Source organism: Python bivittatus, unplaced genomic scaffold (genome assembly GCF_059951505.1).
Source record: "Python bivittatus isolate LINGU-HERP-01145 unplaced genomic scaffold, Pbiv_v1 ctg000560_np1212, whole genome shotgun sequence".
Taxonomy (NCBI): domain Eukaryota; kingdom Metazoa; phylum Chordata; class Lepidosauria; order Squamata; family Pythonidae; genus Python; species Python bivittatus.
Window position 1 is genome coordinate 4258963 of NW_028277083.1, and position 15063 is coordinate 4274025.

General features: G+C 44.3%; 1 protein-coding gene across 5 annotated transcripts in view; it reads right to left on the minus strand.

Annotated features, from left to right (window-relative positions):
• Positions 1 to 15063, minus strand: part of TNRC18 (trinucleotide repeat containing 18) — an 80134-nt gene that overhangs the window by 24096 nt on the left and 40975 nt on the right. For 3 of the 5 annotated variants that reach the window (XM_088148010.1, XM_088148007.1, XM_088148008.1), the window contains exons 6-16: positions 14323 to 14528; positions 12807 to 12947; positions 11689 to 11852; positions 10738 to 11164; positions 8351 to 9304; positions 7606 to 7778; positions 6489 to 6625; positions 5768 to 5896; positions 3691 to 3865; positions 2868 to 3234; positions 1338 to 1616 (exon numbers count right to left, since the gene is read on the minus strand). In XM_088148010.1, the coding sequence (XP_088004136.1) occupies positions 1338 to 1616; positions 2868 to 3234; positions 3691 to 3865; positions 5768 to 5896; positions 6489 to 6625; positions 7606 to 7778; positions 8351 to 9304; positions 10738 to 11164; positions 11689 to 11852; positions 12807 to 12947; positions 14323 to 14528 (3152 nt within the window). The remainder of the gene's footprint in view (positions 1 to 1337; positions 1617 to 2867; positions 3235 to 3690; positions 3866 to 5767; positions 5897 to 6488; positions 6626 to 7605; positions 7779 to 8350; positions 9305 to 10737; positions 11165 to 11688; positions 11853 to 12806; positions 12948 to 14322; positions 14529 to 15063) is intronic. The other 2 variants (XM_088148009.1, XM_088148011.1) reach the window with 2 other exon arrangements.

The window sequence follows — 15063 nt, forward strand, 5'->3', positions numbered from 1 at the left end:
GTTAGCCTATAGATAGGAGAACACAATCTCAGCTTGTCTTAAGCCTAAGGGTTCATTATTTAACCTTTTCTATTATGATCAAAGTGGTTAAAACGAGGCTGGGTGGGCAGATGGAGAGGTCTTGAGGTCCACTGGGATGTTTCTATGCACTTGGGCTTCTCTGTCCTCCTTCTGGGTCTTTCCCAAAACAGAAGAGCAGATCTAGCAAAAAAAAAAGAAGAAGAAGAAGAAAAGAAAAGAAATCTCCTCTCTCTATATATATTAGATCCCATTGAGCCATTGCTTTTCTCTTCGTAAGCTGGTTGCTTGAAATAGTCATTGATTTCTTTTCAAGTTGAATTAATTGGGAGGGAAAAAAAAGGCTGAACCTTCTTAGACCCTCATTTGGAAGTGGCTGAGAAATAGGGGTTTCATTGATGGAACTAAAGCTGTTTTTAAGAAACAATGGTTTCAAAGCATCATGAGTTTTTGTGTCTTCGGCAAAAGAAAAAGCCATCTTAAATATATAAATATATATATGCAACGGTGTGTTTACAGGGGACAAAACGTCTCGACCCACTGTCGAATCATCTATGCACAACATAAGAAGCTGTGCTCGGTTTAACAGAAAGGTGAGATCAGCCGATAGATTTTTTTTCCTTTTTCCTCCTAGAAAGTAGAGAATTGAAGCCAGGGATATTTGAATAATAGAAAACACATCACAATTTTGTTAATTCCTTTTTTTTCCCCCTACATCTTTGGGAATGATGTGAGACAGCGAGATGAAGTGAAGCGTCAAGCTACCTAAAGAGACACAGCAAGAGAGACAAGGCAGACGGTTTTAGTTAAAAACAAACTGGATATTTTTAATAAAAAGCTTGGTACCAAATTGCAGTACAAACATCTTGGGGTTTAGGGGGGCACTCCCACACAACAGGTATTCTAATTTACACATTTCCTCTCCCATGCCCTCTAACACATGCCAAAAGTAAATTTGGAAGGGGGGAAAAAAATAAGCCACATATAACAACAGTGATGGCAACAAGAAATGAAGTATTCTTTAAAAAAAATTAGGAAGAGTATACGTGTGTGCAGAAAGGAGACTAGAATGCTCTTAGAAGAGCTGGTCAGGAACAAAACGACTGTGACACAAGTAGACTTGTTGGTGTAGACAGGCTACTGGTCAATCAGGACTGATAAGCTACAAAAAGTCTTCTATGGTACCAACAAGAGGACCCGCCACAGCACCATTTCCAATGGCCAACCAGGGACACCACTCCCTCCTCCTCCCTCCCATGCTCTCCCATTCACTCAACCTTAGACATTTTGTGTTTGGTTTTGTGTTATAATCTAGTAACCTTGATCGAATGAGTCCTCCGAAGAATCACTGTATGACGATCCAGCTTTGGCCTCTCTGGGCAGTAAACAAAATTCCTGCTTTCTGTTTGCAGCCAATTTAGATTTGAGAGTCCTAGTTGTGGAAATGTTCTTCTTTCTAGCTTTGAAGATGCCAGAGATCCTGCTGCATTTACGGGCCATTACACTATAGAGGCTGGAGGGTCTCATCCTGGCACTGGTCGGGGAATGAGAAGACCACTCGTCCTTCAGGGATTCCTCATCTTCCTCAGAATCTGTATCTGTGGTCAATGTAGTTATTATTTTTTAAAAAAACACACATAAATGATTGCCAACTTAAGCACTGCGTTTTGGGGTCTCCAAACCACAGACACCTGTGCTTCTTTCAGAATATGGAGGATGATTAGAAAATGCTGCTTCGGCACGCTGTAGTCCCACATTCTACACTCAGCACCTCCAATTCAAACAGGAGCGCTCATGATTCAAAGTTTTTGGGTCCTGGGCCACACTTAAATCTTTCAATGGCATGCCAGTCCCACTCTAAAAGGCAACCCAGGCCAGGCCAAGAACTAAAACTGACTCCACTGAAATTACATTAATATTAAATGCATGAAATGCAAGTATTATGATTATTTCCCATGTATTTTAATAACTTTCCCATTCTGCCACATTAAAAGTAACACTTCAGGGGGCTTCAGGAAAAGGACCACAGATGGTGCATCTCTGAATTTGAAGGATCAGGATACAGATTATGGGAAAGTCCTGGAAATCCTGTGCATCTTTATTAATACAATATTAAACTAGATAGATAAAATTGCATCACCCTTGTCTAAAGCAGTCACCGGCAAATCCAAGAAAAACAACAGGAATATGCTCCTTTCCTCCTCTTAATCAGACTAAATGCCAGTCAAGAAAGGGAGAATTTAACTATCTACTCACTCCATAATGATAATTGGTTTAAACCTAGTTTAATGTGGGTTTCCTTGGCTACCAGGGCAATATAGCAGTTCTTATTCCATTGGTTGTGTCTTGCACAACTTGGACAATTTTAATGAAGCCACTGGATATCTATGAAGCATTATTTGCTTTCTTCTGACACCCTCGTTACCCAGTTGGGATGATCAGTGATGAGGATGCCAGATAAGGCTTTCCTCTTGACTAGTCTTAATGACTAGTACATTAAGGTGGATCAACTATCACGCTGCCACGATATGCAAATCAAGGCATTGGTCCAAAATGACTTCTCTTTTATTTCCATAGAAGAGTCAAGAGATGTTTAGTGGGGTAGCTTTCCCAAAGTTGGTGTCCTTCAGATGTGTTTGATTTCCACTTTGGCTAAATGCCAGTTGGATCAGCCAGTGATCCCACAAGACCAATATGTCATGGACAGACTGCTCAAGGAACTTTGGGAGTTGTAGTCCAAAGCTCCTTGGGAATCAGCAAACAAGGGAAGGCTAGATGGAACCTTGACATCAAATACAGCCAATCAAAAACACAGGGGAGAAGAAACTAGGAAAATGGAAGTTACTTACTGTAGGAATAACTGCTAACTTCAGATATTGCTGGTGAATTGGAAACCTTCAGGGGGCCCTTCATTTTTAGCCCCACCTCTAACTTCTTCATTTTGACAGCCATTTTGTTTTTACCTTCTTTAGAGGATTTCAACGAGAAGGTCAGGCTTTTAGCCAAGTTCTTCTTTGCATCCTTGCCAAACAAGGCACCATGGGGGGACAGGTATCGGTTGCTGTAACAGCCGCCATTTTTCTGCCTCCCCCCGGAGCCATCCACAAACTTGAAAGGGGATTTCAGCTTGCTGCGCCTGGTGAGTGACAGGGCTTTGTCAAGCTTGCTCACCAGTTGTTCCTGATCAGATGCCACCTTCTTCTTCTTAATCTTGAGCTGCAAGAAAAAAAGACCGAGGGAATGAGTGCAAGCAGAGGAAAGCAAGGGATCCAGGGGAATTTGCAAAAGGAATGCCTTCTTCATCCAGAAATCTCTACTCATCTTGATGTGGAATCAACTAGCATTACCAAGAATTCAGAGACGTGTTCTCAAGCCTCCTCCAATGGGTTCACCTCTAGTGCTGGAATCTGGGAAGGGGAGTTCAACCCATCTGGAGGCCACCAAAGTGAGGAAAGTGGTGCTGTATGATAGCTCCTACTGATTTACATCCAGCTCATTTCAACCACTGAGCTGATTTAGTTGCTCAAGGGAATACAAGAACCACTGCAATTGTATGTATTCAACCCTAACCCTAAATCTGGAATGGAAAAATTAAATCTTGATAGCGCCCCATTCTTGTGCTAAGCTGTTTGTTCTGCTTCAGCCATATTGTCTCAAAGGCAGAATACCAACCTCACTGGAGAAGTTCATCAAGAGATCTTGCTCATCCCAACTCCGATGCCTGGTCTTCGTCTTCCCGCTCCTGTTCTCTCCCTCCTCTTCCTCATCCAAGAGAAGTCCTCTGTGCTTTTCCTCCACCCCTTCACCCATTTCTGAGTCTTCAGAAAGCAGCAAGGATTTGCTCAGCCTGAAAATCAGAGAGGAAAAGGGAATGGCTATTGGAGGAACTTTGCAGCTTCACGAGCAGGATAGAAATACAACAATCAAGAGACGGCCATTGAGATGGAGGTTATTGCAGTAACTGTTGTTGTCCTCGGCTGCCACCATATGTATATTTATGGCTTTTGTTATTGGTTGTTTTCTATTGAGTTTTAATTTTATGTTCACCACTCAGAGTCATCATTACAAGATGGGCAGCTATAGAAAACGATGAAGATAAACAAACATGTAAATGTGCAGCCAGAAGAGGAAACGGTTGATCCACAAAGCAGCATTTCTGCATTTGGAATCTAGCTCTCCAAGCTGTGACCTTACCTAGACTGAGTTCCTAAATATAAAAGGTTAAAAGAGATTTTTAGAAAAGGAAAATCTACCAGCACCCACCACAACTGGAAGAAGAGTAACAGAAGGGCATTTTTTTAAAAAAACCAGTCTGCTATGTTACTGGATGATCAGAACACCTAATCGGTTGAGTTTTAAGATGGGGAACAGATCAGGCCTTAGTCATCCGAGACTGAGAAGCCAATCATCCAAATTATCTAATGGCATTAATGGTTCACCTCTGCCTTTTTTTAGCCAACCAAGGTATAGCCTGTCCAAGGTAGGTCTTGGGAAGAAAGATAATGCTGCCCATAAAAACCCAGCCTGTTTCACTACACGTGATTTTCCTCTAAAAACAGGAGGCAGTAGAGGTGCTAATTTTATTATTATACATAGATGGGTACAGACATAGCTATGCAGACAGATTTAAACTCTGTGGATGCTGAAGTCAGCATCCAGGACCTATTTCTGCATTTGCAGCTATTCTTAGTCAGGGCACACTCTCTACATGAATAGCAGATGTGGAGGAGGAAGTCAAGAGTTTGCACAGCAAAGACTGAATCTGGGAGCAAGTATTGGCACTACTAAGAAAACATGAGATTTGGAACCCATTCAAGATGTGGGAGGTTGTTGCTGAAGATTTCTGTCCCATGGGTTTACATCCAAACATCCAGGGGTGCCAAAGACATAAAATCTCATTCATAGGAGTTCAGGCTACCAATGACTTCTCCAAGCTGTTCAAAATAGCAAGAGAGAAGAGAAGAGAAGAGAAGAGAAGAGAAGAGAAGAGAAGAGAAGAGAAGAGAAGAGAAGAGAAGAGAAGAGAAGAGAAGAGAAGAGAAGAGAAGAGGAGACCTTCAAAACCATGATTTTGCAAAAGCTCCATCTGGAAGGAAAAAAACACTTGAGGTAACAAGAATGACCAGGTCAGAATATCCAGTCAAATAAGGATTCCGTAATCTCCTGCATTAGCAAAAATCTGACATTTGGGGGCAAGGTTGAGGAGCCACAATGATGCAGGCCCTTGAGCAGAGGAGAAGCCAAGTTCTAATTTTATCAGCAAGAAAGCAAAGACAAAACAAAAGGAAAACAGAGGCCGCACCACAGACAGGGCAAAGCAAGATCAAAGCACCTCCTAACACAGACTTGTTTCTCTTCCTCTCATGCCAAAGGAAAACAAGATCAAAATCCATAAAATCCAGCATCCACAACGTTCCCAGTGAAATTCTGCCCTTCACCCATAGAGAGCCCTAGCTGTAGAGAACCTGCTTCTACCACCATCTCTCCTTCACATTCTTTCTTGTCTTGGTAATTCAACACATCCTCTAGGTCACAACAGTTACCCCACAGTGGATCCTATCTGCTGCTTGACCAACATCTGTGCCATAACACTCCACACAACAAGCCTTACTCATCCTGATGGCACCCCAACTGCCAAGTCAATGCTATGCCAAAAGCAGCTGGCGTCCATGTTTGGGGGAGAGAGGAGGCAACCCAACCAAGGTGGGACCCGGCTGCATCCCTTCCCCTTCCCACAGCCCAACCTTACTTTCCACTCCTGCCGTCACTCTTCCCTCGCTCCTTAGGGGGTGACAGAGCGCTTGATCCATGGTTCCGTTTTCTGGGCCTTCCTGGACCTCGTTTTGCCAAGCTTCTACTTTTCTCGTCATGCTTTTCCCTTAAAAAAAACCACACACTTGACCGTTAACCAAGAGTAACGGAAACATAAGAAAGAAAGAAAGAAAGAAAGAAAGAAAGAAAGAAAGAAAGAAAGAAAGAAAGAAAGAAAGAGGGAGGGAGGGAGGGAGGGAGGGAGGGGTGCGTAGATGTGTAGAGAGGGAAGAAACAAAGGGGAGAAGCAGAAGCAGGAGGAGCAGGAGCAGGAGCAGGAGCAGGAGCAGGAGCAGGAGCAGGAGCAGGAGCAGGAGCAGGAGCAGGAGCAGGAGCAGGAGCAGGAGCAGGAGGAGAAACTGAAATTGCAAAAAGCTGTGATCCATCACCAAACCTCTAAACTGACCTACACACAAAACATCCCAAGGAAGGCCACAACTGCTAGTGAAGTGCCTACAGAATCCGAACCGTGGCTAAACAGTGGATCACGCTGCTGAGCCACATTGTTGCCCTTCCATTCTCAATGTCCAATTTGAGCATCATGGAGCACAAGAAGAGGGACAAGAAAGGCCAAGATGGTGCAAGACTCAAAGATGGTGCCACTGCCCGGCCAACCAGGCAGCTGCAGAAGCATATCTGAACGTCCCTGGGTGACTTACTCAGAGTCTCTTCGCCGCTGCAGCTTTGCTAGTTCCCGCTGCTTTTCCTTGTACCTCCTCTGCAGCTCAGCTAACTTCATCCTGTAATCCAGTTCCATGGCATCCATGTTCCCAATGGACGACTTTATGGAATACATCTGAGAGCAAGAAACCAGCAAAGAATTGAGAGAGAAGGAGAAGCAGAACATATGATAGTTCCTTTCATTAGCTACAATTCAGAATCAAGTTCCTAACAAAACCTGGGTGGGTATTTACACTGGGAGTGCCACTTCTAGGATCCTTGGCCAGCTATAGGGCTAATCTAGATACAGAGGATAGAAGGTAGGAGAAATTCTTGAATTCTTAGTTGCCCATTGGTTTCCGGGCTCAGTTAAAACAAAGACTGGTGTTAATATTTAAAGCTCTAAAAGATTTATCTAAAGGAACAACGATGTTCTTTGGAACTACAGATCACAGTTTGTTAATTGGTTAGATAATTAAAGTTTATTAGAGTTACAGACCAGCATATGAATCAAAGTTCCCAGCTCAGGGGCTCAGCACATGCTTTGCAAATGTTAGGTTGGTTCTCTGGCTCATTTTGCTTATTTATTTCATTTGTAGCCTGCTTTCCCGCCATGGCAATTTGTGTTCATTGAACTACAACTCCCAGCATCCCTCACAATTGTCCAAGCAATCTGGGGGCTGCTGGGAATTATAATTTAGTAGATCTGGATGGTTATCCATCTCCCACCCCTGGGCTTCACCTAAGCAGGTGAGAAACTGCTGCATTTTAAAGGCAGAAATTGAGATCACACTTTGCAGAAGGAACATGAGAGCCCTAAACCTGGTTTACCACACTGGGGGGGGCGGGGAAGGGAACAAATAACTAGTGCCTACTGCTTGCCAGACTTTTATGCCCAGAGTTTACAATTACCTGCCAATCACAAAGAGCAACTTCCAATAAGAAGGGACAGACGGAGCCAAGCTGGCTATAAAATAGTCTTCTGTGTTTCTCAAAGGTAAAGTAAGCTATTGAGATATTCCTATGGTTCCAGTTTCATCTCACCTGAAACCATCTTCCTAACCATTCCCCCGATTCCCATCTCTGCAACCCTCCTGCTCTCCCAAGCCTATTCACCGGCTCATCTTTCTTTTGCATCCAGCTGTATTTCTTATTGGGGTTCAGTTCTCGAGGCAGTCGAATGTTTTTCAGGCTATCCATAAAGGGAGTTGACAGAACTTCCATCAGCATCTGGGTACTGGCAGCTAACAGGCTTTCCAAGGCTGGATGGGCTGAGAAGTTCTCTGGACCTGCATAAGATAATTAGGGTTGGTTATTTGGAGCAGGAGGGACATTCCTCAAACAGGCACCAAGGGAAAAGTTTAAGCCAGGGCAGAGCTCCAATTTGACCAAGCAACCAAGCCATCATTGGGCTAAAGGACCCAACATACCACATGCATGTTCGCTTAACCCTTGCTCTTCTCACGACTCATTTTGCTGTTGCATTTGGACCAGGCCAATTACAATTCGCACCAACTATAGTTACTTACTATAGTCGGGTGGGACACCCTAAGGCCTCAGGGCCTCCAAACCACTTGGGGGGAGGATGACAGCCCCTCCCCCAGAGCCTCCTCCAAAGATTATGGTGCAAAATTGATGCAAACCATGCAAAAATTGTAGCTCAAGCTATAAAACAGGTTTAGCATATTTTTTATGAAAAAAAAAAAAGATCTGTGTCCCCAAGACTCTAGTATTTGATTACAACTACATAACATTTGTATCAAAGAAGGAAATTGCAGAAAATCCTATTGGCACCCACAGGGATGATAATACCCTATTGGCACCCACATGCAGGAACTGAACTAGGTCCAAACCCTCTCACCTTCAGTTTCCTGCTGCCTTTTCTCCAGCTCTAGTTCTGCAATTTCACTCAAGAGGGTAATTCCGTGCAGAAAGGTGTGTTCTGGCGACAGGCTGGAAGACACTTCTAAGTTCACCACCGCCTCCTGGGTAACGCCATCACTGTTGGTGAGCAAGGAACACGCTTGGGGTAATTCAGCTGCTGCGGCTAAAGCATTCATGCCAGCCAAAGGGTCATCAACTTTGATGTCCAGAGGTGGGACTGAGCAGGAAAAGATCTCATTCCTGTAGCAGGGTGCTTCTGCCATGGGTTCTTCCTCTTCCTGAAGCATGCTGGGAAATTCCCTGTTCGGGGGAGAACTGATGAGTGGCATTTCTACAGCCAGAGGTGACTTCTCTGACTGAGGGACCAGTCCCATCTCAGACTGTTCAGTGTCTCTCTGTAACAAACTCCCACCATAGTCAGCATGAACGGCGCAAGTTTCACTGTCATCAGTCTCTTCTGCTTGGGCTTCCATTTCCACCGAGCAGGACATCCCTGGGTAGGTAGCTTGGCAATCCTCAAGAACTTCTTCGTGGTCTGAACTCCTGAGGGTTTTGCTGTGGTGCAGCTGAAGACCACAATCGTTTGTGTCCTGAACAGGGAGGGCAACAGAGGTTGCCACATCCAGGGCCTCCATATCCTGTTCGCAGATGCTATCTTCCTGGCTATTGGTCATCTCCATCTCAGTTTTCACCCGTTCTTCCAGTGATTCTTCTTCCTCCACAGCCTGGATGGGTTTGACAATTTTGGATGGGGAAAGATGAATGGGCTTCACCTCCGGAGAAAGAGTCAAGCACTTGGGATTGCTGGTGGGCAGAGGTACATCTGGGCCCAACTCATCTGCATCTGCTGCAGCTGTTGGCTGAAGGAGATAAGGGTAGTGTCTTCTGAAGGTGTCTGGAAGGGACTGAAATGGATAGCCTGATGGAATTTCTGTAAGAGGGCACAAAAAATGAATTTTTGGAAGAGAAGTCCCATATTTTCTGAAGAGAGTCCCTACCAAGGTGACAGGAATCTATTTTCCAAACTTTACTACTGACTTGAGTCAATGTCTCCTCCTCTGTTCTAAAAGTGAGCTCCATTTCTTGGCCATAGTGGCTGTTGGGTTGCATCCTCCGAAGCACAGGAAAACCTAGATGATGGTTTCTCAGCACCAGGATTTCCAGCAAATCAGTTGCCCTGAATAACTTGCTACTCTACTCAACTGAGACCATATGCCCCTCAAACAGGAGTTCACAGGAACATGGAAAAAACAATAACGTCTTTTTTTCCCCTGATAAGCAGAGTTTATTTCATTATTTCATTATTTATTTATTTACTTACTTACTTACTTATTTATTAAATTTATATAGCTGCCCATCTCGCTTGCATATGACTCTGGGCAGCGTACACAGTTAAAACACAAGTAAAAGCATAGTTTTCTACCATTAAAAACAATTTAAAACTACATATAAACATACAATAATTAAAAGACAGAGATTTGTATTAGCCTTTTATCTTTAAAAAAAAAATAATAAAAATTGTACCAAAAAAAGACAGAGGAGAGTGCAATCTAACTATATATAGTATAACCATTTAATGGGCTGCGCACTTCCTAGCCCGATGGCCCATCCACATTTTGAAGGCCTTCCCGAAGACCAGCAGGGTTGGGGCCAATCTCGCCTCGGGGGGAACGATGTTTCAGAGAGTGGGGCCATGGCAGAAAAGGCTCTCTTCTGGATCCCGCCAAAGGAAGCTCCTTGGCCAACGGGACCCGCAACACGCCCCTTCTGCCAAACATGATGGAATGGGTAGACGTAGCTGGGGAGAGATGGTCCCTCAAATAACCTAGCCCCATGCCATTTAGGGCTTTAAAGTTCATCATCAGCTCCTCGAATTGGACCCGGAAGCAAACTGGCAATGCACTCATCCCATCGGTAGAAAAAAAGAGAAAACCCATCCAAGATCAAGAAGCTCAAACCTTCAAGGGTGGGGCTAAGACCTTCATGACCAATTCGAGAGCTGCCCAAAAATCCACCCACTATTTTAAAAATAATCATTTTCACCAATACCATGGAGAAAATCCATACTCTTCAGCTGTGCACCCAACTTTTAAAATACCAAGATAACCTGAGATTGTTTTAGTCTCTTCTTTCTCTCCAGGATATAGAACTGGAAGGGGTTTCAGTAAACCAGCGTCAGGGACTCAACTGCACAGTAGGATGGAACTTCCATAATATGACGGAAGACACCTCAGACCTGTCTACTGACAAAGCTTCACATCCCTTTCAGGGGAGGAAAGGAGTTTTTGGAAGAAGCAAGCAAGGAACAAAACAGAAAATTAAAAAAAAGAAGAAAGTGGGTTAAAAAATAATGGGGCATTGTACCTGGAAACAAAGTCTGGTATGAAGCAGAGGTCTCTTTTTCCAGCTCCAGCTCTTTCTTCTCCATGTTCTCAGTTTCCTCCTCTTCTTTTGGAGGAAGGGCAGGGGCAGGGGGTGGAGAAGCAGGAGGTGGGCTAGAAGGATGAGTGATAGGAGTAGTGGGATAGGAATAGGTTGGCTGGCTTGGCGGTTCCTCCAACTTTTGGATAACCTCAGCTTTGAGCACCGACACGGAGGAGGATCTGGGTGATAGGGGAGGAGGACTGACCGCCTTATTGTAGGATGCAGAAGTGCTTGGAGACAGAACTGGGGGCTTCCGGTGCAGGAGGCTGGAGCCAGAGGTTGGCAAACCTGATTTGGCATTGTCCAGGCTCCGTTTGGATATCTTTTCTTCCATCTCTGCCCGCTGCTCGCTGGCTTTTAGCCTCTCCTGTTGAGAAAAAGGAGATCTGAAAAGAAAACCTGAATCGGTTCTCCACTGATGCTACGTGAACCACAAAGTGGACTCAGAAGTAAACTAGGTAGGGCACAGGGTAGGTCCTTAAAGGTGTCATTTTTACAACTTACCAGAAATGATAAATGCCTGTAAACCCAGGCAATTTTCTTTCTACAATAATGGGAGCACGTTCCTTGACAGAGGCCCTGATGGACCTTAAGACATCAGTGTTTAAGAACCACAGATTAGTGCATGGGTTAGGGTTAGGGTTGCTCATGGTTAACTTGGTCTGCCACACATTGTCCCACCTTGCCCAGTATGAAGATTGCCCGGAAAAAATCCAGGCATAACAACAGTGTGGGAAAGCCAGCCCACTTTATTTAATTAATGACAACTAGGATCTAACTACATCTTCTCCATTCAATCGCATCTGTGCACCCAGGTTCAGAAAGGAGATGCAGCTGAGGTTGGTTTTCCAAATGCAGTTGCAGAAGTGGAAGCCAAGGGTTAGAACCTACCACCAACTGGGCGTGTGCAGCCTGTTGCTGCAGGAGGTATAGCTCATGCTGACGAATCAGCTGCTGGTGAGATAAGAGCTGGAGTTGGTGAGCGTGCTGGAGGGAGCCCCTGGTAGGAGAATACATGGCAGGCCAGAGAGGAGGCGCACGGTCCATCAGCTCTGCTGGAATGGAAAGAGAGACCGACCTGAAACCACCACCTCAGTCAAAGCCAGATTCCAAGGACCAAGCAATGCATGTACCCTGCAGGCGGGCTACGTGCCATCCAGTTGGCCGCGTACGGGCCTCCCCCAAAGCATCTCTCTACCAAAATCCATTATATTATCATGTTGTTATTATTATTTCTCTTCTGTCGGTTTTCTAGTTCTATGTTCAGCACCCGGAGCAGCAATTGTGAGATAGGCAGCCATGTAAATCAATACAGTAAACAAACAAACAATCAAATAAATAAAATCAGCAGCAAAATGCCTCTTTTCAGTGGTGTGATGTTGTCTCTTGTTTCATGATTTCAGCTGTAAAACAGGCTGAATGCTTCCTACCCTTGTTTGCTCCATCACCCCCCCCAAACTATTTTTTAAAAATGCACTGAATATTGGTCCCACCTACAGGTTGTCCTCGTTTAGCCACCACAATTGGGACCGGGAACTAGGTCGTTAAGCGAAGCAGGGGCTAAGTGAAACTGTGACTGTGCTTATGATCTGATTTCAGCTTTCCTTTGCTTTACAGACCTGCAAAGGTCATCAATGCAAGGATTGGCCACAAAGTGATGTTTTTCATCACCGTCATAACTGCAAACAGTCACTGTACAAGGCAGTCACTAAACGAGGACTAGCTGTATTCTAATGAGGTCAGGAACAATGCCTTCTGAGATCCCAGGAGGATGGAAACAACCATGTTTAAAAAGTGTGCTCTCTGGAGAAAGAAGAAAGGGGTCAGGTCCAATAAGACCCACATTATTGGTCATCCATAAAACTGAATGTCTAAAAAAGAAATCTGGATGTGAAGGTCTACAAAGATCTCTCCCCAAAATGAAGTCTGTAATCTCTATAAATGTGAAAAATGTGCCCGTGTCTTGCAATAGGTTCTGCCTTGGACGGTCACAGCTCTTGGATACTTACCAAAGTGTGTCAGGTGTTCACTGGGGATCATGACAAGCTGGCCAGACTGAGGATCTCTGGCAAACTGGTATGCAGAAGGCAGTGCTCCCCCCATGCTGGAAGGAAAGCCAGGAGCCATGCCTTGGTGCAAAGAAGGGTGCCCTAAAAAAAAATAGGACCAGAACAGAAATTCCATAAAGTAAAAAGGGCAAAGGTCACATCCATGCGGCAAACTAGATTCCAACTTGCTTCAACCTCCATTCCCAGCACCACTTGCATGTGGTTGGAAATCTGTAGTCAGAATTGTTCCAAGACTCAAAAGTTTTCTACCTTACCTTACAACTGAATAAACCTCATGAGACAATGTGGGATTATGCCCAAACGAACATATTTTAGGATTCTCCCACTGGTCACCCAGGAATACACACATTTGCATGGATAATAAAGCAGCTGGTTTGCCATTTTTCATTCTAGTCACCTGGAGGTATCCCAGATTCACCATAGGTGCCCAGTATGTAAGTGACAAGATACAAGCTGAAAAGAATGTACTTTCTAAGAGCATGAAAACACAAAGGAGATTGCTGGACATCATTACACTTGTGGCTTTGTGTTGTTGTTAGAAAACTTAATTGAAAGGGGCAAAATGCAAAATGGCAGACCTTCCAACAATCAATAAAGGTGGGCATTAGGAAATTATGGGATGGGGTACTGTAATGGGAAAAACATCTGGAAGCCATGCTAATTTGCTCAGTTCCCAGAACTTTTTCCTTGGTCTCTCTGCTTTCCTGAGATTGTATCTGTGTTTATACACCAAGTTTCCCTTAAACCCACCAGATATATGGGGAATGCATCTACTAGAATTCCCAGCCATCTGTCCCATCCCGGTTCTGGAAGGTTGACATATACTATGACCACAGTTGCATCCATAAATTAAGGCACAGAGTAGGACAAGTTTTGTCTTCACTGCTCCTACAAAATCATCTACAAGCCTACCATAAATTCACTGGAACAAAATTATGATTTCAATCTGATATAAAATGTACTGGAAAGCCTTTTTCTTGTCCCACCTCTAACCGTGAGAATTAGTAACCTGTTTTCCTTTTTATTTATAAAAGGGGGAAGCCTGAAGACAATCTCCCAATCTTGATTGTAGGGAAGAAGGGAGACGCAGATCAGGACTGATGGCCAACAGGAGTCATGTAAACGTTAAACTATAAATCACAAGTAACTTAACTTTAGAAAGGATCAAGGAAATGGGTCCACTGATGGGTTAATGAAACCATCCAGCCACTATGCTAGGTAAGGACTTGACAGTGGGGAGGGGTGAACAATATTAAGTACAGAATGTGAAATAGGCCGTTTCAAACATTTTTCAAACTTGAAGCACCACCAAGGTGTTTGAAACAGGGCATCTTGCGAAGTTTCGCACGGGAAACAGTTCAAAACGAAACATTTGCACACCCCTGCTTGATGGCAACCAGCCATAATGCTGTAAACAAAACAAGAGCCCAACTTTGTGTTCACTTGATCACCTTACCATAGGGGTGGCCAGTAAGCCACATGGACGAACTGCTGCTTCTGGGTAACCATGGATGGGTCGCCAGGTGTGGTGCTGGGTCACCAGACCACCGCCCTGAACCTGTCAGGGGTGGCCCCCCAGTCACCATGAGGTTGGAGTTTAAGCCATTTGTAGCACAGGTGGCCGGATGTATCCGAGCAAAATCAGCCAGTTCTTTGCTTTCTCTGGAGGAAAAAGAGAGGAGAGTTTAGGGATCCAAACCCTTGAGGGTTTCAATTGTGGGCCTTCCACTCTTCATCAGGATAAGGAACAAGACACTTCAGCTGCTGGTGGAAGATGCCGGTGGAGGAGCTTCATAGTTTGGAAAAACCCAAAGCAAGCAGGTAGTGTGAGGATAACGTTTGCAACTTTCTAGGAAGTTCACTCAGCCCGTTCTCAATTGTCCTTCCATCAGCAAGAATGTTTTTGTTTAGACTAGATCAGTGGCTTGTTGAATTTATCTGTTTTTTGCTTGGCAATTTCCCCCCCCCCCTGCTGTTTTTCACTGTGGCTTGATGTGCTTTTCTTGTGTTTGTTGCTAAAATGTATTGGTACATTATTATTGCTTATGAGGATGAGGATGATGCTCCTCCTCCTTCCCCTGTATCACGCGCGAGGGAAGCAGCATATATCTTTAAATAGCTCATCCCCAACAATTAACTAGAAAGAAATGCCTGGTGCTATTTCTGGAGGCTTGCATAGAGCGAAAATACTCCAAAG